General features: G+C 36.4%; 1 protein-coding gene across 1 annotated transcript in view; it reads left to right on the top strand.

Moving 5' to 3' along the window:
- Rab3GAP1 (RAB3 GTPase activating protein subunit 1) overlaps window positions 1-15,468 on the top strand; it is a 363,483-nt gene extending 348,015 nt beyond the window's left edge. Inside the window, exons 11-16 of the mRNA XM_081758024.1 lie at window positions 1,141-1,343; window positions 5,389-5,526; window positions 7,077-7,176; window positions 9,193-9,512; window positions 12,771-12,980; window positions 15,086-15,468. Coding sequence (XP_081614150.1) covers window positions 1,141-1,343; window positions 5,389-5,526; window positions 7,077-7,176; window positions 9,193-9,512; window positions 12,771-12,980; window positions 15,086-15,319 — 1,205 coding nt within the window. The 3' untranslated portion in view covers window positions 15,320-15,468. The remainder of the gene's footprint in view (window positions 1-1,140; window positions 1,344-5,388; window positions 5,527-7,076; window positions 7,177-9,192; window positions 9,513-12,770; window positions 12,981-15,085) is intronic.
- Window positions 15,469-25,020: the final 9,552 nt, after the last annotated feature.

Genomic DNA, 25,020 nt, shown 5'->3' with positions numbered 1-25,020 from the left:
GAAACTGAATATGGAAACACGCACACACACACACACAATATATATATATATATATATATATATATATATATATATATATATATATATATATATATATATATATATATATATATATATATATATATATATATACAAATTAGACATTCACATCGAACATACTACCTCTGGTTTTTGTGCCGACAAACCAATATAAAATTATACTGATGCACATACGACTAACTTATGTATGGGTAGTGGCAGTGTTGTGTGAGATGTCCCGAAGCATGTTTACGGAACTTAAATATCGTTCTTGGATTTAAAATTCGAGCTTTCTGTGGCAGAAATGCATGTCAGTGTTCTGATACGGTAGCACAAACGTGTAGCAATGATGTGATACTGTAAGAGTGTGGCAATGATGAATTACCGTATTGGAAGGTTGCTCAATTAGTCAAGGCGTTTCGTTCAGGCCTGGAGAAGTCATCAGGCTGGACTTCTAGTGGTCGTCCGTCTGTTATGGAGAACCAGGTGAGGCTATTGCGAGATCTTGAAATTGATCATCACTGGACTGTCAAGGAGGTATCCGTGGAAATTGGGCTTAGTCATCGAACTCTGTGGGTCATCCTGAAAAAACTGCAACGTTCGTACAGGCATTGTACGTGACAGGTACAGTGACCTAATCTTGGCCAAGTGGCCTTGGGAAATCTTGGAACATCTGTCATACTCGTGAGACGCGAGCCCGTGCGGTTTTACTCTGTTTCCATAATTGAAAGAATCCCTGCGAGGAACCAAGTTTATAGATATTCTGTTCCTGCTATGCACTGTAGGGCAGTCCATCGCCGAGATCAGCAAAAACAACTTTAGCAACATCATAGGATGAATTCTACGGATTTGGGAAACAATCCAAGGCAAGGCAGAAAACTATATCGAAGACCTGTAATGGTTGTCACTGCCCACTCCATAACATGTGTGTACTAACTATGTTGACAGTACTTTATTTACATTACAAAAGAAAATAAGCATCTAGGTAATCAGACTTAGGCAGGATAAAAGAATGATTTTTTTTTTTTTTTAAAGTTATTTCAGTGAGATTTTAAAATTAATTTCTTGGAAAAATGTTCTGCAAGATACGTATGGAACTAAATATTATGCTTTCTTTATCAGAGTCCGAAGAGGAAATGTCAAGTGATGATGATGAATTTTTTGACTGCGATGAAGAACTTGGAGCAGGAGACGAGCTGAATCGAGCAGGCAGCAGGCGTCATTTGAAGCACTCTTTATGGAATCGTCCAGTCGGAAGGCTTCAGAAGTTTGGAAACCTTCGTCTCTTAGAAACTAACGAACCACTTTATATTCCTGTTATGCAGGTAAGTAGTGAATAGTCTTCAATGATAAGAACGATATTCTAAGACTGTGCAGTTTATTCTATAGAGAAAAGTTATATGTAATATATCAGCGTCAGGACGTAGAGAAGAGATTTTAAAAGTACCAAGAATCAATATATATTAAAAGTACCGGGAATAAGCATCCGGTCTTATGTCATTTGTCAACTACATTGAATGTTCTGAAAACTTGTATAATCGGTAATTTTCTGTGGGTTCTAAAGATTTGTGGACGTGTTCAAATGTAACGCAAAGTTAAATTTACACGCATTATTTTCTTCAGTATAGCTTAATGGAGAAATATGAAGTGAACTTTGTTGTTGATCCCGAAAGCTTCATATTGAAAATAAATAACATCGTTAACATAACGGTATCATAATGACAAATGCGATCAAGTGTGGAAAATATTGCACCCAATGTCAGGGATGGTTTTAGGATTTTAATTTTGGGTAGGTCCGCTCCCTCGATAATGGAAATATGTACACATTTGATACATTAATGACAGTGGGAAATACTTTTACAGCAGTGGTTGATGCTATTTCTTACATAATCATCTACCATTAATATAAATATTGGAAAATATATTTACTCTTTATTGTATCTTTTAGCTTTTATATATTTTTCAAAATTTTTGTGTAAGCCCGTGCCTACCCGCTGAAGCCGCCACTGCCCAACGTCCCTTTCGTACCACTTTGTCTAGACTGCTATCCAGTCCAGTCACTTTGTATGTCTATAGCGATTAGACAGATAACATTTTCAGATAAACATTGCTCATTGTGTTATAAATCCTGTTTTATTAAAAAGAAGTAATTTAAGACAAACTTGTTTGTGCATTTTTTGCATTTTTTGCCCATTTCTGTATATAAGTGCATTTTTTACAGTTTTTGGGCATTTTACATGCATATTTAGTATTTATTCTTACTTTTAACTGCATAATTCTCATTTTTCTTATAAAAACAATAAATTAAAGCAGAATGCTTCCGCCTGCACAAAATAAAATGCAAGGAAAATTGCTCTACACGATTCTAGTTCGCGCAGACTGTAGTCTCTGGCGATTAGTCACATGAAGTGAAGGAGCGAGAATTCAGTGACCTTGGCATTCACTGTTTTGGTGAGCTGTTGGTAGACGCCTAATTCTGCATTTATCTGGTTAAAATGCCGAAAATAAGAGAGTACTGCTTCCAAGCTTAAACGATTTGTGAGTAAATTTGGAGGTGAAAAAGTATTTACAACAGATGGAAGTGTTGTCTACCTCAAGGTGTGTGATACGGCAGTTTCAGCCGAAAGAAAATTTACCGTTGAACAGCATGTTTCAAGGGACAAGCACACACGGGGACTTAAGTTACGTGCGAAACGAGAGGCAAACGCTGCGCAACAACTTCTCCCGCAGTATGGTACATCCAAAAATCATTCTGTTTTTTCGAAGATTTGTGCGAAGCATTTATTTGTGCTGACCTTCCGTTGAACAAAGTGGACAACGTGACATTGCATGCCTTTTTTGGGAAAATATACTTGTAAAACCCTCCCCGATTCTTCAACATTAAGGAAGAATTACGTGAACAAACTTTACGAGAAAACAATGCAGTGTATTAGACAAGAAGTGGACGGAAAGAAAATATGGGTGTCCATGGATGAAACGTGTGATTCGGAGGGACGAAATGTAGTGAATGTTGTTGTTGGAGTGATGCAGGAGGGTGGGCCGGGTAAAACATTTCTTTTGAATTGCGAAGTTCTGGAAACGGTCAATTATTCCACGATCAGTAAGTTATTTGATAAATCAATGCATCTCTTATGGCCTAATGGCGTCCTTTACGAAAACGTGCTGCTCTTTGTAACCGATATGGTAAAAGCAGCGAACTCACTGCAGCAGCTATATTCGAAAATGATTCACATTACGTGCCTCGAGCATGGTTGCCACAGAGTGGCTGAAGAGATACGTGTGCAGTTTCCTGATGGTGATAAACTCACAGGAAGTGTAAAGAAAGTGTTCAGTAAGGCCCCATCACGTGTAGCTGCTTTTAAGTTTGAGCATCCTGAACTCCCTCTACCACCTAGCTCCGTTCTTATCAGGTGGGGAACGTGGCTAGAAGCCTGTAAATACTATTGTCAAAACTTCGAAGCTGCGAAGAAAACGATAGACTCTTTCGACCCCTCAGAAGCTTCCGCGATTCGAAGTGCACAAGAGATACTGGCCAATCCTGAAATTCAAAGTAAGCTTGTGTACATTCAATCTAATTTTGGATTTCTACCAGGTGTGATTACTTCCTTAGAAAATCTGGAGACAAGTTGACAACTTCAATTGACTCAATCAAAAATGCAGTAAGTGCATTAGAAAGTGTTCCTGGGGAAGTAGGACTGGTAGTGTCAAGAAAAATGACAGATGTATTGAAAACAAACTCAGGTTACCGTGTTTTATGTGCGATAGTGGGCATTCTTTCAAGCACAAAATTTGTACTGCCCAAATTAGAAGGTGATCTAGGAATAAGTAATATGGTCTATTTCGAATATGCTCCGGTGGTTTCTGTAGAAACTGAAAGAACCTTTTCAATGTACAAATCGTTATTTGCAGACAACCGCCTTGCATTCCAGTTCGAAAACCTTCATATGATTTTTGTTGTTTATTGAAACTCAGTGCTACGTGCCTCTTTTGAGAAAAACACAACAGAGTAGAACCACGTATATATATATATATATAGGTAATACACTAATAAATAGTAACGGATGATTCTCTGTGAAAGCATTTTTTTCAAATTATAGTGCATATTTTAAGATTTTTAGTTTATAATTGCATTTTTTATTTTGCATTTTCCCGCATTTATAGTGCAATAAAATCCTAACCCTAATTATTATTATTATTATTACTGGTATATGTGTTTTCTTAGAATATTTTGTTCTGGATTATTACTATAGCAAATATAAATACTGGAAAACATATTTTAAATTGGAACCACAGGAGAAATTTAATTGACTCTGTATTGTAGAAAAGATACTTGACAACCAATGTAACTCGGACTATATTTTAAAAAATGTGGATTTTAAAGTTCCAATATACGGTACAAGGGTAAAAATTTTATTGCAACCACATGATAGGAAATACATTTTAATCTCTAGACTACTAACAAACTATAATAGACGCAGATCTTAAACTGTGACTGTATTTTAGAATTTTAATATATCTTAGTAGTTGTTTTTATCTTTACTTTGAACTTATGACGTCTCAGTGTTTTAAAAATTGACATAAACTAGACACTGTCAGAGTTTATTTTATTATCAATTCATGTTTATAAGGTAATCCTTATTTATCTCTTTTACTATATTATAGTGTTAAAATAATGTTGTAGAGTATGACAAAGTGTTGTATTTTTGCTGCATTTCAGTTATTCTCAGCACGTAAATTAAAGTTTATTATTATTTAAGTAGTAAGTTTGTATTAATCAGAATATGAAGTAATGACCAAAATATGCTTACTTCTCAAAATATCCGCGGTTTTTTTCTTTTTTTCTTTTTTCTTTTTTTGAAAAAATAAAACTTGTTTTACAAATTGCTCAACATAATTTGCAATTGTGTATGTGTTTTCTTTTTAAGAAATTCATACTCAGAGCGCAATTGCAATAGAATCAAAGAAAGTATATGATATTTTGCTCCTCAATTAAAAAATAAGAAAAAAGTGGAAGAATCAGTTTGTGTAGAGAATGTTGAAACACGAGTGCAAATGTGGAGAGTGTCTAAAATCTCTTTTTTAAACATTTCTTTTTTTTTTTTAATTGGAAATATATTTACATCTTAGAATACATCTAACGTATTATAATTATTACTTATAATACGTTAGTTGTTCATTATCATTTACCTTTGATAGTATCTTTGATCATTATTTACCATTCAATCTAACACATGCAGAGTATTACAGTTATGCTTATGTAAATATGCTACTGTATTTATTTATTTATTTAAGAAACTGGGTGTTAACATGCATATTGTGTTAGTTTTTATTTGTAATGAAGATAAAAAAAAAACTTGTGTTTGCCTATAGGAACCGCCTCCAAAGACAGAGGATCAACTTGATGAAGATGCTGAGGTTTTGCTACAATTAGGTACAGATGCTCAAGGGTCAGAACTACGAGCAAGATTAATGAGTGCCTCGTTGCTGTCTGATATGGAATCCTTTAAGGTATTTTACCGTTATGCAACACTTTGCAGCTGAGTAAAATCACCTAAGGGTCTTCACTATAGCGAAATTAAACTACCGCTAATTTTAGAGTTTTTCTGTAATATCTTCAAAACAAATAAAAATATTCGAAAAACAGAAACGTAGTGAACTAGATAATACGATTTTTCATGCGATACTGTTATCAGAACCCATCTATCTGCTTTCGATTTGCAACTGTATATATATTTAGCATTTTTTGCGGGTTCTGTAAATAGCGGCATACCAAAATCAGATAGGTGAATTGTGGTAAAGGTATCACATGCAAAATCGTATTGTCTAGTTCATCACGTTTTTGCTTTTCAAATATTTTTATTTGTTTTGAAGGTATTACAGAAAAACTCTAAAATTAGCGGTAGTTTAATTTCGCTGTAGTGAAGACCCTTAAGCTAAATTGCATGAAACTTTTAATAAATTTTCAGCAATTAATTTGCCTAGAGAGGAATCTGTAATCTAGTGCTCAGAGCGTTGGACTGACGTTAGTGTGGTCCTGGGTTCGATTCCTGGGCGGTAACCTCAATTTTCGACATCCACCCAGCGTGATGAGGAGGTAAACTCGGGCGTCGCATGAATAAAGGACATGACGGTCACTAGATCCAGAGACCTCCTGATACGCTTGTTAAGAGGTAGGGCCACGCCTCGATCACGTGTTCGTTGCTATTCTGGACGTAGTTCAGTCAGGCACTAACAGATGGTGTTGGAGTGGCTCAGGCCCGCGAAGGGCTGGTACGCCAGTGGTAATTATTATTATTATTATATTATTATAGTTAATTTGCCTGATATTGGAAACAAGATTATTTGTGCAAAAAATGGATTGAAGAGAGAAGGGTAAGATGGAAAGAAAAACTTAGATAATTCAAATTAAACTAAATGTGGCTAAGTATAATGTATTAGTTGATCAGAAGGAGAATGTGGAATTTGATATCGCCTTATTATCATTAATTTTTTATATTATTATTATTATTATTATTATTATTATTATTATTATTATTATTATTATTATTATTATTATTATTATTATTATTATTATTATTGGAATGTGAGATGGGCACAAAGTGCTTGTGAATGTGACACTTACTGTTACTGAGTGAAATGAGTAGTAGCATGTGAAAATAAGATATAGATATCAGATAGTTTATTTATAGATGATTATGATTTAAGATAATGAATAGATTATAAAGATATGGAATAACATGATTTATGATTATGATTTAGGATAGAATATGAGTTGATTGAAGATTGTTGATATAAGAGAAGTAGAAGTGATATATGGAAAAAATTGAAAATAAAGAGGTTAAATAAGATATTGAGTTTTAGTGCATAGAAGTATTCAGGACGTGGTTGTAAGAGTCACATACTTGGTGGAACACGTTAGATTTAGTTAAATATCTTATTAGGTAAAAATAATAGCTAACAATTATTATTTTATTATTTTACTAACTCAAGGCAGTTCAATGAAATGGATGATAAATTGAAATTGATTACGACAATAATAAAAAAACACTAATTTTCAGGCAGCTAATCCAGGAGCAATACTGGAAGACTTCATTAGATGGTATTCGCCTCGAGATTGGATAGAAGAGGATGTTGTTAATGAATTCGGACAAAAGAAGGGTAAGATTTAAAAAATGAAAAGGCTATATTTGTAGATACAAAATACAGTAAATGATATTATTTGCAAAATAGGAAGAAGACGAACAATTTCAGGACCGATTGTAAACGTTCAATGTCTTTGTGAATTGTATGTGTCAAACTGTGTTTCTTAGTACGTAACCCTATCTGATAGTTCTTCAGTCGATTCTGATTTGATTACTGTTCGGGTTAGGAATATGACTTTTCATTTGAAACTAAAACCTAGAATCTAACCACAAATCACCAACTGAATTAAAAGTATAATATTATTCATAAATATTATATATAAACAAATCTACGGGTTTTAGTAACCTGAATGAAATAGTTTTAATAGAAACAGTTTGAGAAGTGTACCGTCCTCTTCGATATAACCCTGAATCAAATTTACTGCACGATAGAATTCCAAATTTGTTACCATTATATTATGTTTTCTAAATATAAAGCTGTGTGTACGATATTGCTTCTAAAGACTATGAAATGTCATCTTGTCAGGCAAGTAGCCAGCCAAAAAATCTAGGGGGGCCCGACCCAACCATATCATAGTTCATCACCATATTATATACTGTAGTCAATTTACAGTATTTTTTTCTACTACGACTTAATACACGTAAAACTTATAATAAACGGAATAACACGTAAACTTTATTTTTCCTATAGTGGCGGAGAGTTTTCTGTACACTACTGCATGGCTGCTCCACTTTCCACAAATTCTTTAACCTGAGAAACCACACTAAATACATCAGTATCATTTTGACGTAAGACAAATTGTTGCAGTTCCTTTACACTTTTTTAACGCCATATTTCTCTCCTTCCTCCACATCATCTTCTCCTTTCAGATTTTTCCCTATAATTCTCAATTATGGCATCTATATCCATTGTGTCTGATTCGGTATGCACATCACGATCTGTTTCGCTGACAACGTACTGTATTGTATATATGTACCTTACCTCTCAGCGGATGTCTAAAAACTTTCTAAACGCTGCAATCCGGACTTGAATTTTTCCGTTAAAAGCCTTATTTTGATTTCCGTTATCCGCGTAACACAGTTCTCGTTTAATAAAGGAAATTTAGCACGTCTTTCAGCCCTATATTCGAGGGACCATGAAATATTTCCATTTAAGACAAGTTTCCGTTTAATAAAGGGTCCGTTGAAGGTAGGTTTTACTGTATTAATTAAAGTGTGAAATTCAGTAACGGATAAAGTGTGGTGAAATTCATTTCAGTTCTCTAATCACAAGTTTAGCTGTATATCCTTTAGACCACAGTGGGAGAGAATAGGCCACTCTGCTACTGCTTAGTAGCTCTACCTAACTGTGAAAGGTGAAATGCTTGTATCTGCTTCGGGCAGAACACTTACATAAAGCAGAATTTTGATAACACACAGAGTAGTAGTGTAAACGTAATAGATTGAAGGAAAATTTTAGTAAATAAAATATTGCTTCCGTCTTTTGAGTGGTCGAGGTATTAATATGATATAATATTACACATCTTCATTCAACTTGTTCCTTATTCGATTGATAACGCAGAAGACGGGAGACCCGGGTTCGATTCTCCGTGGGAGCTCATGTGGTTTGGATTCCACGATAAGCTGTAAGTTCACGTCTCATATAGCCCGCTGCTGAAGGGAACGCTAAACCCAAAATAAAATCAAATTGATAAGATGTTAAAATTAGTATTTAGCTAATAAAGTGAAAAGTTGATTTTTTTAAAATAAAAATAGAATTTAATAATTATAAAAATAAAACACCGATTTTAATGATTTTGGCAGGTAGAAAACGATGAAGATTATACAATTTGTCGAAATGCTAGATCTGCTGTTAAGCAGTCTATTGCAAAATTAATGTATCTTTTTCTTAAAACACTGATGTTTTCGTTATTTTAGCTTAGAAAATCTTATTCTTTTTATATTATTTTAAGACATTCTTCATAGTACTGTTTTGTCTATAACTGGTAATAGAGTAACACGAAAATTCATATTTATTTTGTATGTATTGTAGGACATTTGAGCTCTCGAATGTTGCTTCCTGGCAACACATGGCAGGATGTATGGTCAGCGGCGAAGCCAGTACCTGCTCGTCGCCAGAAACGTCTTTTTGACGACACACGAGAGGCTGAAAAAGTGCTTCACTTTCTGGATGCAACCCACCCTGCAGGAATGGCCCAATTGCTGTTACCAGTTCTTGTGCATGCTGCTATCTTAAGACTCTTGGAGGAAAAGAAAGAGGAGCTGAAGTTGTTGCCTAAGCTAATGGAACAGATTATTAAGAAAGCTGTTACGTTGTCTCGGAAGCCTCGGACTGACATCCGGAAATATGAAGTAAGTAATAAATTATTTCAAAAGACAAAGACATCTTATCTTAACATTCTTTTGAGCAGTGGCGGCTCTTGAGATAAGTCACGTTGGTAAATAAATAAATAAATAAATAAATAAATATAAAGTGAAATATAAATAAATAAATAAATGTATTGGACTGCTTCCAAAATGTTACAGTTACAGTTTCGACCACACATATGGTCTTCGGCAGAAATATTCTCACATAATCTGACTGATGAAGACAGTGATATATTTCCGAAACTAACATAGATTACTATTGGTAAGTGTTTGCATTGGTTAGATTTAATTTAATTTATAGGAAGTCCCAAAGTTAGAATGAGCAGCATTCAAAAGCAACAACAACAACAACAACAAAAGTGAAATTCTTCGAAAAATAGATTCGTTTCACGGGTAGTTTCCATTTCCGCCTTTCTCTCTGTTGAAATTGGAAGTGATATATTTAACTACTTTTCTAGTTTCAGTATTTGATCTCCATAGGGTAACAACGCTAAGAGATGTGTGTGTATGTGTATTTTTAAGTGTATTCAAGTCCCAGGAATAGATTTACTCTCTGTCCATATTCCTCTGCTAAAACTCGAAACTAATATATTGGATCTCAATAGAATAATAATTTTGGGATAACGAGATTTTTTAAAAAGTGGATTCAGCACCCACAACCCCATCCTGTAGCTATGCTAGTTTCGGTATTGAATTCCCCCAATAGAGCAAAAATGGTAAGAAATTGATTTTTGATATATATTTAGCATTCCAAAAAATAGATTTCATCCTCCTCTATTTTAATTCATACTAGTAAAATTCCTCTGCAATGATAACTTACGAGCTACATCCTCTGATTTGCCCACAATCAAAAACCACTATCCAATTTCCATCCAGAATTTTTTTCTCTTTGTTGTCCAGTGTAAGTGGTGTCAGCTAAATCTATACCTCTGTTATATTAACCCCTTACCGCATGCCGTGCCATATATGGCACATTCCTTTTTTTTTTTTTTTTTTTTTTTTATTTACTTTAGCTTTTGTGTAATTTATCAAAGGCACCAAATGACTGTTTCGTTGCTATGTGACATATTGACGTGTATAAATAAGAGATTTTTGTGTCATCTGGTATGTTCTTTGTGAGTTGTATTAGGCGGGGAAACGTTGACATGTGGTTTTTGTGAAGCAGTGAATTTTTATCAGTAAAAATATTTTTTTGCGAAACATTGTGCGCAGTTTTCCAAACAAAAAATATTACATTCAAGATAAGTACTTTCAGATGTATTTCCAACAATACAATCTTCATTTTGTATGTTCGTATTAGAGGAATATGAAATGAAAAAAAAAAAAAAAAGAAAGAAAAAAAACGTGTGTGCCATATGTGTCACACCATGCATTTACAGATACTTTTATGTTCTTGAAGTGCGGAGATGACAACTACTACAGTCGTTCTGCAATTCTGTTACAGCAATTGATTCAGTTTTTATTATTATTATTATTATTATTATTATTATTATTATTATTATTATTATTATTATTATTATTATTATTATTATTATTATTACTATTATTACGTTCATCAGTAGCTGTTAGAGAACTTCCAAATGGTGAAGACAGTGAATTATCAGGTTTATCCGAAGATGAATCAGCACTAGATTCAAGAAATACCAATATTTTGTTATCGGACTTGGATGAAGATTCTGTTGCCTCTTCCCCTGAGAGGATCGTCATACCTCTGATGATGTCCCTCTCTGATGATGCAATGAATTCAGATGCTGATGATGTCCCTCTCTGTCTCATAAATAATTCTCAGGATAAGAGGTCTACGTCATCGAGCGATTTGAAAAACATCAAGCGGAAACCTAGAAGCATGGAAAAGTCCCAAGAAGATGTAAAATTTCAAGGACCTCAGGACTTACCTGAAGAAATAAAACAACTATACACGCCTATTGAATATTTCAAGAACTTTTTTCATTGATGAAATTCTTCATTACACAGTTGAACAGTCAAAGCTATATTCAACGCATGTTCGGCCAACAAATGACTACAAATAAACTTGAACACTTATTGTGTGGTTTTCTACATGCCAAATATTAGCTTGCAGCTACTAGACATTACTGGAACGGAAGGCTTGGTCATGATGCGGTAAATCAGGTGATGAGTTGTGATCGGTTTGAAGAGATCAAACAGTTTATTCACTTCAATGCAAATTCAACTTTTATTCCTGCAGGAGAATTTGCCCATGGCATACTTCATAAGATTAGGCCTTTTCTTGAACAGATACAAGAACGCCTGAGAGAAGTCCCCAAAGAAGAATTCTTGGCAGTGGATGAGCAAAGTGTAGATCATCAATAAAACAATATAACGCTAAGAAACCTCATAAATGGGGTTATAAAGCATTTGTTCTGAGTGGAATTTCAGGTTTCACTTATATTTTTAAAATATTTACTGGGGCTAAAAGTAATGTTGTTCCTACTGCAGCTCCAGACTTAGGCGATAGTAGTAACGTTGATGTTTGGTTGACTCAGTCTGTACCTCGAAATATAATCCACAAAATATTCTTTGAAATTGCTTTACAAGTGTACCCTTAGAATTGTATCCCTGCGCACTTCTAGGAAAGTTTACTTTACTGCATAGTGTGTCATATGCAGTACTTATTCATATATGCACGTACTTATTTCTCGTCGGAATTAAGTGAAAAATCTAAAATTCAAGTTTTAATTCATTTTTCAAGTTCCCATTTTCGCTAAAAGAAAAAAATCATGCGGAAAGGAGTTAATAAATAAATACTCAGCGAAGCTTGCAGCGCGAAAACTTGACAGATTTTGACTTTCCCCTATCGGGTTTTGTAATAAAAATTTTAAAATCATTGTAGAAATAAGATAAGTATGAATTATAGAGGAACAATTAATAGAATGATGAAACGAGAACATTTTTTTTAGAAAATGACAAATCTATGTGCACGACCAAAACATTGATAATTTTAAAAGTTTAGATGTATAGCATGTTTTGTAAGTACTAAAAAGTGTTATAACTATTGTATTATTTTCGCAGAATTTTGAAAATGTATTGTGGAGTTCGATGAATAGCCATATTCCAAAAATATAAAGGACGAAACGTAACGTTTAGATCCGATTGTGCTACTAAACGTCCAACGCAGACTGTTTTTTTTTTTTTTCTTTCTTTAAACAAAATTTTACTAATTCAGTTCTTTTATCCTTTCCCACTTGTTGTTGAATGTAACTAATAAAAATATTTTTAATACAGGAACTCTTGAATGATGTGATCAAAGCAGAAGCTCAGATTGCTCAGGCCAATTCTCTGGAGTTAAAGTTCAGTCAAGGCCTAGAACAAAATCCACCAGAGCTGAAGAACTTCCTTGGGAGTCTCATGCAATGTCCAGAAGTGGAAGTTCCAGGAGGTCCCAAGTCCCCGATTGGAACCAGAATTCAGACCATGTTTAGTGAAGCTCAGAAGGTAAGGAGAGAAAAGATCAACTATTCAACTATCATGCGTACGTGCTTTTTAAATAAATAACCTCAAAACGAGGAGATAATTCAATTGTGGTGCTCAGTATTTATGTAAGACTTATGGTATTTAGATATTAAAAAGAGCTATCTGAATTGGTTAATTCCAGACCTGTAACTAAGAAGGGAAGAGGGAGTTGAGACGCCCTGAAACTTTCAGTTGTTTGGATAAATTTATGTTCAAAAAATAAGCAATTAAGAATGTAAATAAACTCAAGTTAGCTCCCCTCTCCCTCCCTGTCTTAATGTTTAGGCTATGGGCATGATTAGTTCGTTCTGATTGGTGTATAAAAAAAGTACGGGAAAAACTTGCACTTTTGCTGGCGACTGAACTAGTATCAAGGATGATCAAACATTTTTCTTTCTTTCTTTTCTTTTATTTGTACTATTTAGTTACGTATTTATTATTTTAGCAGAAGTTGAAAATCTTCAAACACCAACATTATAGTAATTTTGGAATTACAACCATTGGTTTATATAAAGAAATAAGGTAAAGTAAAACCTGTTAACTTGGCCTCCTTTTTCTTGAACTTGTATTATTTTATAAGACATGCATTAATTATTGCTCGGAAAGTTAACTAACTGTCTATCTTGGAACTTTGTTGCACTGAAGCAACTTTTGCCCTTTTATGATGTTAATAATAAATTTACCTATTATCCTGGCCACGCAAAATACCATACTGTTGTTATTTTTCTTAACTCTTTTATATCCCCTGTACGTGAGGCAGATGTGCTGTGTTTGTGAATGGAAATAAGGAGTATCCGTTTCCATGAATTGTCTTGGAAGGTCAATCACCAGAATACTATATTGATTGATAAAAGTGAAGAAAGAAAGAAAAAAAAAAAGCACAGTAATCCAAGAAGTGGTTGTGTTTGTTTATACTGAATGTTTTAGGAAAGCCAATTGACATATCGACGTCTTTCTTCAATGGCGATTTCCAGTAACTCTGGACCACTCTCAAGGTTAAAGCTACACATCGAAACTAGTGGCAGCTGATAGGTTATCAATAGCTTGTTAACAGGTAGCGGAGCATGTGACCTATGGATTCCCTTAAGATTTTCTCAAAGCAAGATAAATACTTAGTAGCTCATTAACAACAGGCGATTAAGTTCCAAATAGAATGTACAAATGTGCCAAAATGAATAATCCTTTTGGTTTCTCTCACTGGGAATCGAATCCAGGACCACACGCTCCAAAGATACACATGCTAGCCACTAGACCAGCGAAAAGGGTTGAATGGAACAATGGTACACTTGCAAAGATCGCCATAGGTGAAGCTAATTTATATATATATATATATATATATATATATATATATATATATATATATATATATATATATAAATAAAACTGCCTTTCCCGCACACACAAATATTATAAACTTCTATTCACCTATCATCGTGTGCCATAAACTTCAATTTTATTTGTGTAGATTTTTGTGAATATTTTTGCCCTGAAATAAAGGGGCCTATTTTATAATTTTGCGACCTGCCTAATTTGGAATCATTTTTGTAGAGCCTGTATTTTCCTATAAGGCGCACATTAGTTACTACTTTGCATGGGCGGAACTATGAGCCCCTCAACTTTTTAACAAAAAATAAAAATGACGCATTCCACAGGTCCGAGACCGACCAAAAGGTCTGTCCCCCAGCAGACAATTCCTAACTGCGTCGATGCTACTTTATAAGTTGGCGACCTGTCTTTCCTGAAACTTGGCCGCATTGAAGTAAGATTAGTCTTATGCTGTAATGTTAAAGTTTTCTTTATATGTCGGACATCTGAACATTTTACAATCTTCTTCATTCCTTACAAACTCTTGCAGAACATGTTTTACTGTTACGTTTTGGAGGTTCAGTGAACCCAGGGATGAAACAAAAAATTAATTCATTAAAAACTAATTTCTCGAAGAAAAAAAAAAGTAGTTGTATGTTTGTTTTTGCTGGCAAGTGTACGTACATAAAGGTGGTAAACAATAAATAAATAAAGCTGTAGAAAATATAATACACCGTTTTCCTTGTCAGCAAATATTCAAAGAAGGCGTATTTCTCTTGCAGGCTGCTCAAATGATAATCGATTCAGAGCCAACTGGAGGTTACAGCGAATCGCCGAACATACGATCTCCGTCGTCTATTTTCCCCAAACCAAGTGAACGAGAATTCCTGCTTCGAGTGATGGCCGTTCGACCAGCGAAGTACTCGATACCAACGCCACAGAGGATGTATGCTATTCTCAAAAAGGATGAATTCAGACTAGCTGGAGCATTTTCACAAGATACAACATTCCAATAAGAAGCCTCAACATACGCGGTTGTATTACTGTGGGTTATAATTGTGATAATATGCTAGCACTGCTCTTTGTGTCTATTATAGGTATAATGCCACTCACCTTGAAAACAATTTCATGTATTTGTAAAATAATAAAGATGTATATACTTGTATGCAGTGTGTAATTACTTAATACTAACGGTCGTGTCTTCTAATTTCAAGAGGCAAATACTGTCGCTTATTCACAGTATCAATTATTTAATTGTTGCACATTTTCCGTTTTCTCTGTAAGGTGCTCAGCGCATCCCGTATTTGGTTATATGAAACACTATATTGGCACTGTTAGCAATGAGATTGTGCTGAATCTACCACACATCATTCAAGTTTGGTTTTATGTCTTTATGCAATACCGAGGTTTTGAAGGACCTGCTAATAACGTGGGCTCCGAACCACGACCGATACTTGAATCTGATGCAGTCAGTGGGTGCAAATCATCATGCAAGATCAATCGTTACACCATAGCCTTCCCACCATGTTATCTCCCCTCCAAAGGAGCTGGATTACAGAACTACCTCACTGGCTCATCATTCATTAAGTTGTATAAGGCCTTTAGGTTCTGTGTATGAAGGTATATTTCAACAATATGGCATTTAAACACCTGTCACATATTAATTTTACTCAACGTCACATATTCAGGGAAAACACAATCTCTGAACAAAGCACAAAGTTGCTAATTAAAATATTGATGTGTAACAGATTCGCCAAATTTGACTTTATCAAATAAAATTATACTGTGTTTGATGAAGCCAAATGTTTAATTAGTTGGCGAAGCTATTACACGTCAATGTTTTAATCCTAGAAGGACACCATAACATGATCGTAACACAAAATACACCGTGGGGTCATATACGACCCATTACAAAATGTATACATTTAGAAAACACTAGTCGAGTAAGAGTTGGTACCATGTGCTCATTTATTTTAGATTAGACTACGACATGTGTACGTCACACCTATACATGTAAAGTTTCTCATAGTCTGACAATAACTGTGATTATTGAACACAAATATTTCGGTTAATGGTTTACTATTAAATTTAATCTTCTGTCTGGTGACTTACCGGCCTGTCTATAACTACACCTATAACCTAACTAACAAGTATTTTTGCAACTGGTTAGGTTAGGTTAAGTTATTGTTATAGGTATAGCCCAGTATATCACCAATTATAAAAGTATCGAATTTTCTGATCATTAGTTATATTATTTGAACAGTCATTCAAATGTTAATATTATTTTCCAATAATACTCCAAATTATTTGACTCAGCTACACAAGTCTTGAAAATTCTGATTTGTTCACAACATTATTGAAAAGTCACTTCACATCTTAGTAGCCACAAATTCCAAAACGAAGTTCAGCACATAAGCTGCATAAGCACTACACACTAGGGTGCATCGAATTTCCACTTTTTTTTTAAATCAGCTTATCCTTAGTGAAATTTTTTTGCGAAATGGCATCTATATGTCATATAGAAAATCGCACGCCGATTAGTTAATTTCTTTAGGTGCCACTAACGGCCTAAAGTTTCAAAAATTTTTTAAAAACAAATTATACATATTTACTTTTACGAAAACATTTTATCCTTAGTAGTTATTTTTGGCAGAAATGTACATATTTTACGGGAAAAAAATTTCAGCTTGATCGGTCAAGTCCTTCAGGTGCCACTAGCGTATTAAAATTTGGACGAAACGCCCCCAAAATATATTTTATTCAGTGTTTTGTAAAAAAAAAAAAAAAAAAAAAAAATCGAGTTTTCATCTCTTATAAACAGCAAATTGGGTAAGAAATGGCGCAATCAAGGTAAAAAAAAAAAAAAAAAATACTTTATAGTAGAATGAATGTTATCAAATAAGACATACCGGTGGTTGTCCAGCTTATGTTCGTAGCGCGAAAAAATAAATGATATTTTTGTAGAAAAAACTCCTTTCGATAAAACACCTGCACTGCATAGAATGAAGTCGCCCAAAAGCGAGTTTGTCGTAAAATTAAAAGTGGAGTAGCATCGAGAGAAAAGAAAAAACTAACTCATTGTTAATATGTCTGCAGATGAGATTAGGAGTAATTTTGCGTTGCTTTCTAGACAGAAAAATTGGTGTTTGATGTGGAAACTGTTTACGTTGCTGATTGTGTTTAAGTGAAAACACGTGTGCATTTGTGTGCGTTTTTGAAGGATTGCGTCCTACTTGTGCTTATCGGCAGTCATTGAATGTGTCAGTTCGTCATTCCAATGGTGCGGCAAGTTTGTTGAGGTCTTGCGTTGACAAAAGTGTCTAACTATTCAAAATTGGTTTCGGTGAATAAACTATCAAGTGTCCATAAAGATGTCACCTAAAAAGAAGTCACGTTTGAATGTAAGGAACTTTGTCCATAATGTCATTAGATCCCCTGCGGAATTCACTTTTAGCCAGCTTCCAACAATCGCTGATATTCTTAAGCAATTATTGTGGGAAAGAGAGAACACGAAATGGGATACAGCATCTCAGAAGGACCTCTCTGCTAAAGTGCTAGCTCATTCAGTGGCAAGGAAAGTAATTCAAATTTGGGAAAATGCATCAATCAGCGGTGCAGCTATTTTGAGCGAGCAACGGGTTATAGCGTTGATTTTACATTATACATACCACAAAAAGGCCCGTCAGCTGCAAAAGTTCAAGGACAAACCCGTTTCCTTTGCTTCCAAAGTTGCAGAATTCCAGGCGTTCGCCAGCAAAACTTTGTTTGATATCGCTTCTTGTAAATGCATCGACCCGGTTGCTTGCACTTGTGCGAGAGAGAAGAAAGTGCCTAAATTGGAGGTTTCATTTTTAATTGACCAGAGAATCACCCGACAGATGGGTATGGCAGGACTTGATAGAAAGGTGACACAGAAACGTGTCAAACATTTATTGCGAAAAAATTGAGGTCAGAAAAATCAACCAAAGCCCAATGAAATTAGTAGTTCCGGATGACAAAACGATAGTGTCTTTTTACAAACTGAACGGGAGAAGAGTCAGATTCCACTGTCAAGTTTCTTCCTGCGCTTAAAAGAAAGAAGACTAGCCCTTCTAAACAAATGAAAGTTAGGTTGCCGACATTCTCGAATGCAGTATATAGATGTAATATATCAGACCGCAAGGCCGCAATTATCGCTTCGTCGCTTTTGGTAGATATCGGAATGGTTACCCCAGTTGATAAGCAGAAGGTGATCGACAAAAACAAGATTCAAAGAGAGAAGAAATCATTAGGAAACGCTATCGTTGAAGAGGCGAGTGCATCGCTTGAATCGAGCGAAGTAAAAGCGTTATACTTCGACGGAAGAAAGAATCAGATTCTCACCCTTGAGACTAAAGACGGCATCAACCACCGAATAATGAAAGAAGATCACTACGTACTGCTACAGGAGCCAGGATCGAACTACCTTGGCCACGTCCCTCCTTCATCTGGAAGAGGAGAGAGTATACGGGTTGCCATCACAAAGTTCTTTGTTCATCAAAATATCCTCCTGTCAGATCTGGTTGTTTTGGGTTGCCACGGTACTGTTACCAACACTGGTCAGAAGAATGGTGCGCTGGCACATATTGAAGCCTTCCTGAACAAACTCCTTCAGAGAATCGTCTGTATGATACACACGAATGAGCTCCCATTTCGACATTTGGTTGAATTCATAGACGGCAAGTCTACTGGACCAAATACATTTAGAGGACCAATAGGATCAGCACTTCCAACCTGCGAAGAGTTGCCACTCCAGAATTTTCAGCCCGTTCCAGTAGACTGGGAACTCAACTTCACTGAGGATTCATTAAGCACGGATCAAAAATATTTGCTGAATATCTGCCAAGCGGTTTCTTCAGGAGAATGCCCCGTTGGGTTAGCTCACATGAAGCCTGGTAAAATTCATCAAGCCAGATGGCTAACTACAGCAAATAGAGTCTTACGTTTGTACGTAGGAACAAAAGAACGCACTAATGAACTTAAAACCATCGTCCAGTACATCATGATGGTCTACGCGCCATTCTGGTTTACTGTGATCCGAAATCCATCGTGTGCAGAAGGAGTTCGTCATTTGTGGCAACTTATCACGACTTCTCGCCACATGGAAGCGAAATACAGGAAAATTCATCCAGTAATCCATAGAAATTTGTGGTACGGCCATCCTGAGAACCTACTTCTATTAATGTTGATTGACCAAGATGCTGAAGTACGAAAGCTTGGCTGGAGGCGAGTCCTAAAAAAAAAAGACAAACGACCCAACCTGGTGATCGCGTACCGGTACGAGAATTCGTCGTCCCTGAAATCAACTTAGAAGCGACAAACTATGTTGATATGATTAATTGGTCAACATGCACGCTGATGGAGCCACCACTGACAAAACACTTGGGCCTGCAGAAGCTAAGAGAAAATGTAAAGATGGCTCCAATGGCTGACAAATCTATTACATCCTTACCCTTCACACTCGCGCTGTAGAAAGAATGGTGAAGTTGGTGACAAGCGGCATCAGCGGTATGTGGCAAGAAGCATGACATAGATTTGTCATAGCAACACTACAGTCAAGAAAAAAACATACCAGAATTTAATACAAAAAACAATTTGAGGTAAAAGAGTAAGGATATGAACTTGCACTACCGTAGGCAACATTAGTATATAAGGGTGGGCGAAACTCGAACTGCAGCCACCTCCTCATGGTGAGTTTCTGGGTTATTTCCATCATTAATGTTTGGAAATAAGCAAAGAGCTGCAGATGTAAAACGAAATCTTTCTTATCTAATTAACGATCCAGACGAATCACAAACAACGCAACTTAATTTTAAGAAATGAAAAAAGTAGGGACACAATTGTCCATATTTTAAGCCACTGGTGGCGCCTGAATGACTTGACTCATCAAACTAAAAATTTTTTCACGTAAAATATAGACATTTTACAGAAACAAAACCACACAGGATAACCATTTTTTCATAAAAGTATGTGTTTTACATTTTTTTTAAATAACATTTATTTTTTAACAAAATTTTAAAATTTTCGGCCGTTGGTGGCACCTAAAGATATAGACCAATCGACTTGCAATTTTTTACACGTTATATGGATCCCATTTCGCAAAAAAATATCACTAAGGGTAAGTTGATTTAAAAAAAAGTGGAAATTCGATGCACCCTACTACACACATCTTGTTTGTCCTTTTCTGTCCTTATTGCGAGGAGAGAAAACACACCGGCCAGGTCTTCCACTTAGAGATTCTTTCACAGTTTGGGTCTCTTCTATCTCCAGAGCACCACAATTCTTTCGAAATGTATTGAAAGAGCTTTCTCTTTATATACTCCTGTGTCAAAGAAAATGACAAGGATTTCAGGAACTTACTTCTAGCAGGTTTGGATGGTGATGCACTGTTTAAGCAGAAAATTACAAAAGAATTTACACCAGCTGCAACTATCATGCCATAAAAGACTCTCAGGGGCCATCTTCTAGTCTTTCTTTCAACTATTTTAGAGTGACAAAGTTAATCGAATGTATCCACCCCTCCCTTGATACTGTTATAAAAGTTATTTCCGGTTTGCTGGTCTCTTCGTCAACCTAGCGCCTGAAAATGCATTGTAGAAATTAACATCACAGCTTTATTTCTTTTTGGAACAAAGGAGACCATTGTTGTTGTTATCAAACACATTCAGATGAGTTCACAGCCTTTCCTTTGATTTGGACCAGTTCAGGTGGCAGCTTTATTTTTTCTCATTGTTCCTACAAGTGTCAAATTAACTTTGAAAAATTCGTTGGCTAATTCACAAGTTGCGAACCAGTTGTCAACTGTCACATTTCTGTTAGTACCCTGTATAGTCTCTGTCAGTTTTAAAATATACTGGGTTGGAAGTGAGGGATTTGATTGCCTTTTTTCTTTTCCAACATATGAGATACCATCACATATATAATATGTTTTAGTCACACATAGTCACTATTTTAATCTCATATTTATCTGGTTTACTTGGAATGTACATTTTAAACTCTCATTTTCCTCTGAACATGAGTAGTTGTTCATCAAGTCACATATTCAAATGGCGTGTAGTTTCTCTTACATTGATTAATAAAAAATATTCCATATTTGTTTGATTGGTGCTAACTTTATCACTTGAGCACCTCTCCCTCCGTATCGTTCTGTCGTCAAAGCACAAACAATTCACTTGAGCACCTCTCCCTACGTGTCGTTCTGTCGTCAAAGCACAAACAATTCACTTGAGCACCTCTCCCTCCGTGTCGTTCTGTCGTCAAAGCACAAACAATTCACTTGAGCACCTCTCCCTCCATGTCGTTCTGTCGTCAAAGCACAAACAATTCACTTGAGCACCTCTCCCTCCATGTCGTTCTGTCGTCAAAGCACAAACAATTCACTTGAGCACCTCTCCCTCCGTGTCGTTCTGTCGTCAAAGCACAAACAATTCACTTGAGCACCTCTCCCTCCGTGTCGTTCTGTCGTCACAGCACAAACAATTACATTAGAAATTTAAATGTATTTTTACTCAAAGTACTTCTGAACGGTGGTGGACCCAATTTCAGAGACCACATATCTTCAGCTGTTAGCCCAGAATCTTTCAGAACACCATTGAGTAAAAGGAGACCTATCAAGACTTTCAGTTCAGTTTTATCTATTGGTGTTAAATAGTTTTGTTGGGACGTGAATTTTAATTTCTGTAATTCAGTTTCGGAGTTTGTATGTTCACAAATAATATCTAATGTTTCATCTGTGATAAATATATTGAAAATATCCTGTTCTGCTGCAAGATTACGAGCTTCATTTTTTGCCCCCGTCAAACGATGCACTAAGTTTTATTTTCTCGTTCTAGTTTTCTTTGAATAAAATGGTTTAGTATACCACTTATGACCGTTCTTACCATATATTACTTTTCTCGGCACTTGCGTCTCATCATGGTCGTTAGAGTTTGCATCAAAATCATCTTCAACATCGTCATCATTAATTGTAACTTCTTCTTTTTCACTATCAGAACTTCCAGAACTACCAGACTGGGAGTTATTGTTTTCAATATTTCTATTTGCTGATGCCTCTTCACTCAGTATTGCAGATATTTCTTCCACTGTGAGTCTCTTACTTATTGATGCATGATATGTTACATCTCAGCCGTAAAGAGTTCGAAAGAAAAAATTAAATAAATAAATAAAAATTTCCAACAATTCTATTTTCGTACGACAAAGAACACTGGGGTCGTATGTGATTCAGCTGCACTAAATAAACACAAATAATGTGCAAAACTAACAATTAAATGTTTCTACTTTGACGACTACTCAAGCACTGAAGGTAGACAAATCATGATAATTTAGCGCAGGCGCAGATGCATAAGTCAACACACGTGGGGTCGCCCAAGGTTTGTGTTTTGCTCAGATATTGTATTTTTCTGTGTTGAAAAGTACATGAACTAGATAGCCATTTCTGAGTACGGGAATCTGTTGACACTCATTCATCAAATTTTATAAGATTTCTATGTAGGGGTAAATGAATGTATTGGTTTGTCAGAAAAATCATGACATACAGGGTCGTATCCAGAAGTAGTAGGACTGATTTTTTCCCCCGCGCGCAGAGCAATGTAGGGGGGGGCTGCAAGGCCGGATGTTATGGAGGGGAGCCTTGGGAACAGGTGTCGACCGGCGGCAGTCGCCTGCGTGCGTTAGTTGAGTGTGGACCACTGTGTTAGTGACCTCCTGTTGTGACGCCTCGTCGTCAGTTGCGATTGAGCGAAATTTGGAGCAGCGGTACGCCATCCAGTTTTGCGTCAAACTGGGAATATAAGCGACCGAAACCAAGGACATGCTTACGCAGGCCTACAAGGAGAATACCATGAGCCACACAATCACCCCGTAAAAAGAAGGTCAGAATGTCGAAATCGAAAATAAAATCGATGTTGATTGCATTTTTTTTTACCGTCGTGGCATTGTCCATAAGGAGTTTGTACCTCCTGGACAGAGTGTAAATGCAAGATTTTACGTGGAAGTGCTCACACGGCTGCGAAATCGGATCACACGCGTGCGACCAGACCTGGTGGGGAAATGGAAGCTCCAGCACGGCGCGTGGATTGTGAGGGATCTCCTGATCAAATTCGGCGTTTCCACGTTGCCTCACCCCCCCCCCCCTATAGCCCTGATGTGGCACCGCCGAACTTCTTCCTGTTCCCCCATATCAAGAGGCAGCTCAAGGGGCATCGTTTCGACTCGGTGGAAGCGATCCAAGCGGCGACGACGAGGGCGCTAAACGGCATCACGGAGGACGACTTCCAGAAGGGCTTCGCGACCTGGAAGGTTCGCTACCAGAAGTGTGTGAATGCCCAAGGGGCCTATTTTGCAGAGTATTAAGTCGATGTACCAAAAAGTTCAAAAAAAAAAAAAAAAAAAATCAGTCCTACTTCTGGATACGATTCTGTATATATTTGAGTTGAGTTGATTTTAGATTAGCGTCCCTTTCAGCAGCGAGGCTATATGAGACGTGGACCTACTGATTAACGTGGAATCCGAACCACATGAGCTCCCGCCGGGAATCGAACCCGGGTCTCTCTGTATATATTTGTTCAACAACATTTTGCCATCTTTTAGTGGGTATAATAATTCCTCACGCACATGAAATGACCACCTTTATCCGCGAAAATTTGAACAAGAGGCTGATTTACAGCCTCGTCTGAATTGAACGTTATACAAGGTTCTTATTCAACCTAAATAATCGAATTCATGGCTTTTTACGGTCCAAAAATTTTCAATTTACGGTCGGAAAGTTTATAAAAACAACTTTCACCGACCGTACAACGACAGTAATAACAGCTTAATGCGAGGTGAGGCACAACAATCGATACGTTGCAGTGTAATAATTAAACTCGTGAAACAGGAAAAACACTAAAAAAAAAAAAAAAAAAAAAAAATAGATTTTCAAGGTTTGATAACAAAGGTATTCCTGTTTCTCATGGTATACAAAATCCCCATCATATTCATGGCTGGGTAGGGACCCTGTTATTATCATGCAAAGAGTGTTGAAGTAGAAAAAGCAAAACAAGTGGAAGGCTAACGGTGCAAAGTCAGGTGAATACAGAGGTTGATTTATTTATATTAAGCCAAAGTCAATGTGCAACATGTACAGCGGATGCACAACCCATCGGTATGAGATTTCCACAAGCCAAGCACCACTATCTCGGTGGTCACACAGTAAAGCAATATGGTTAAGCATAGTCTGATGCTGCAGGGGGTTATGGCCTTTCCGACGCTAAATTCCCGGCGTCACGCATCGTAGAAATGTGTCAAGTAAGTAATTTTTATGTAGGCGTGTCACTGTGAATCGTATTATCCGGAAATATGCGGTACAGAGTCCTGGCCTCACCACACCGACGCAAAGCAGCTAGAAACCGGCCTCCTGTGTAGAGGACTCCGTCGCTATTGCGTGTGGTTCGGCGTACGGCGACTTCCAAAAATCCCCACACACAGTGTGCGATGTGTGCACGCCCTGAAGCTGTGATGTGGCTGATCGCAAAATAATTAGAGGAAGTTGTATGAACGGCATCTCGCGCATGATCGGTGGAAGTTTGTTGTTACCTTTGATGAGAGGTGGATTTACCTCACAGTCTGTGGTAAAGCTCATGTCATCACATACAAAGATATTGACGCCAGGAGCTGAAGCACATTCTTCCGCCAGTGCGCACAGTGTTTCCCAAAAGGGTTC

Source organism: Thermobia domestica, chromosome 1 (genome assembly GCF_964235325.1).
Source record: "Thermobia domestica chromosome 1, izTheDome1.hap1.1, whole genome shotgun sequence".
Classification (NCBI taxonomy): Eukaryota; Metazoa; Arthropoda; class Insecta; order Zygentoma; family Lepismatidae; genus Thermobia; species Thermobia domestica.
Note: the sequence above shows the minus strand (reverse complement) of the source record. Positions and strands in the feature narration are given on the sequence as shown.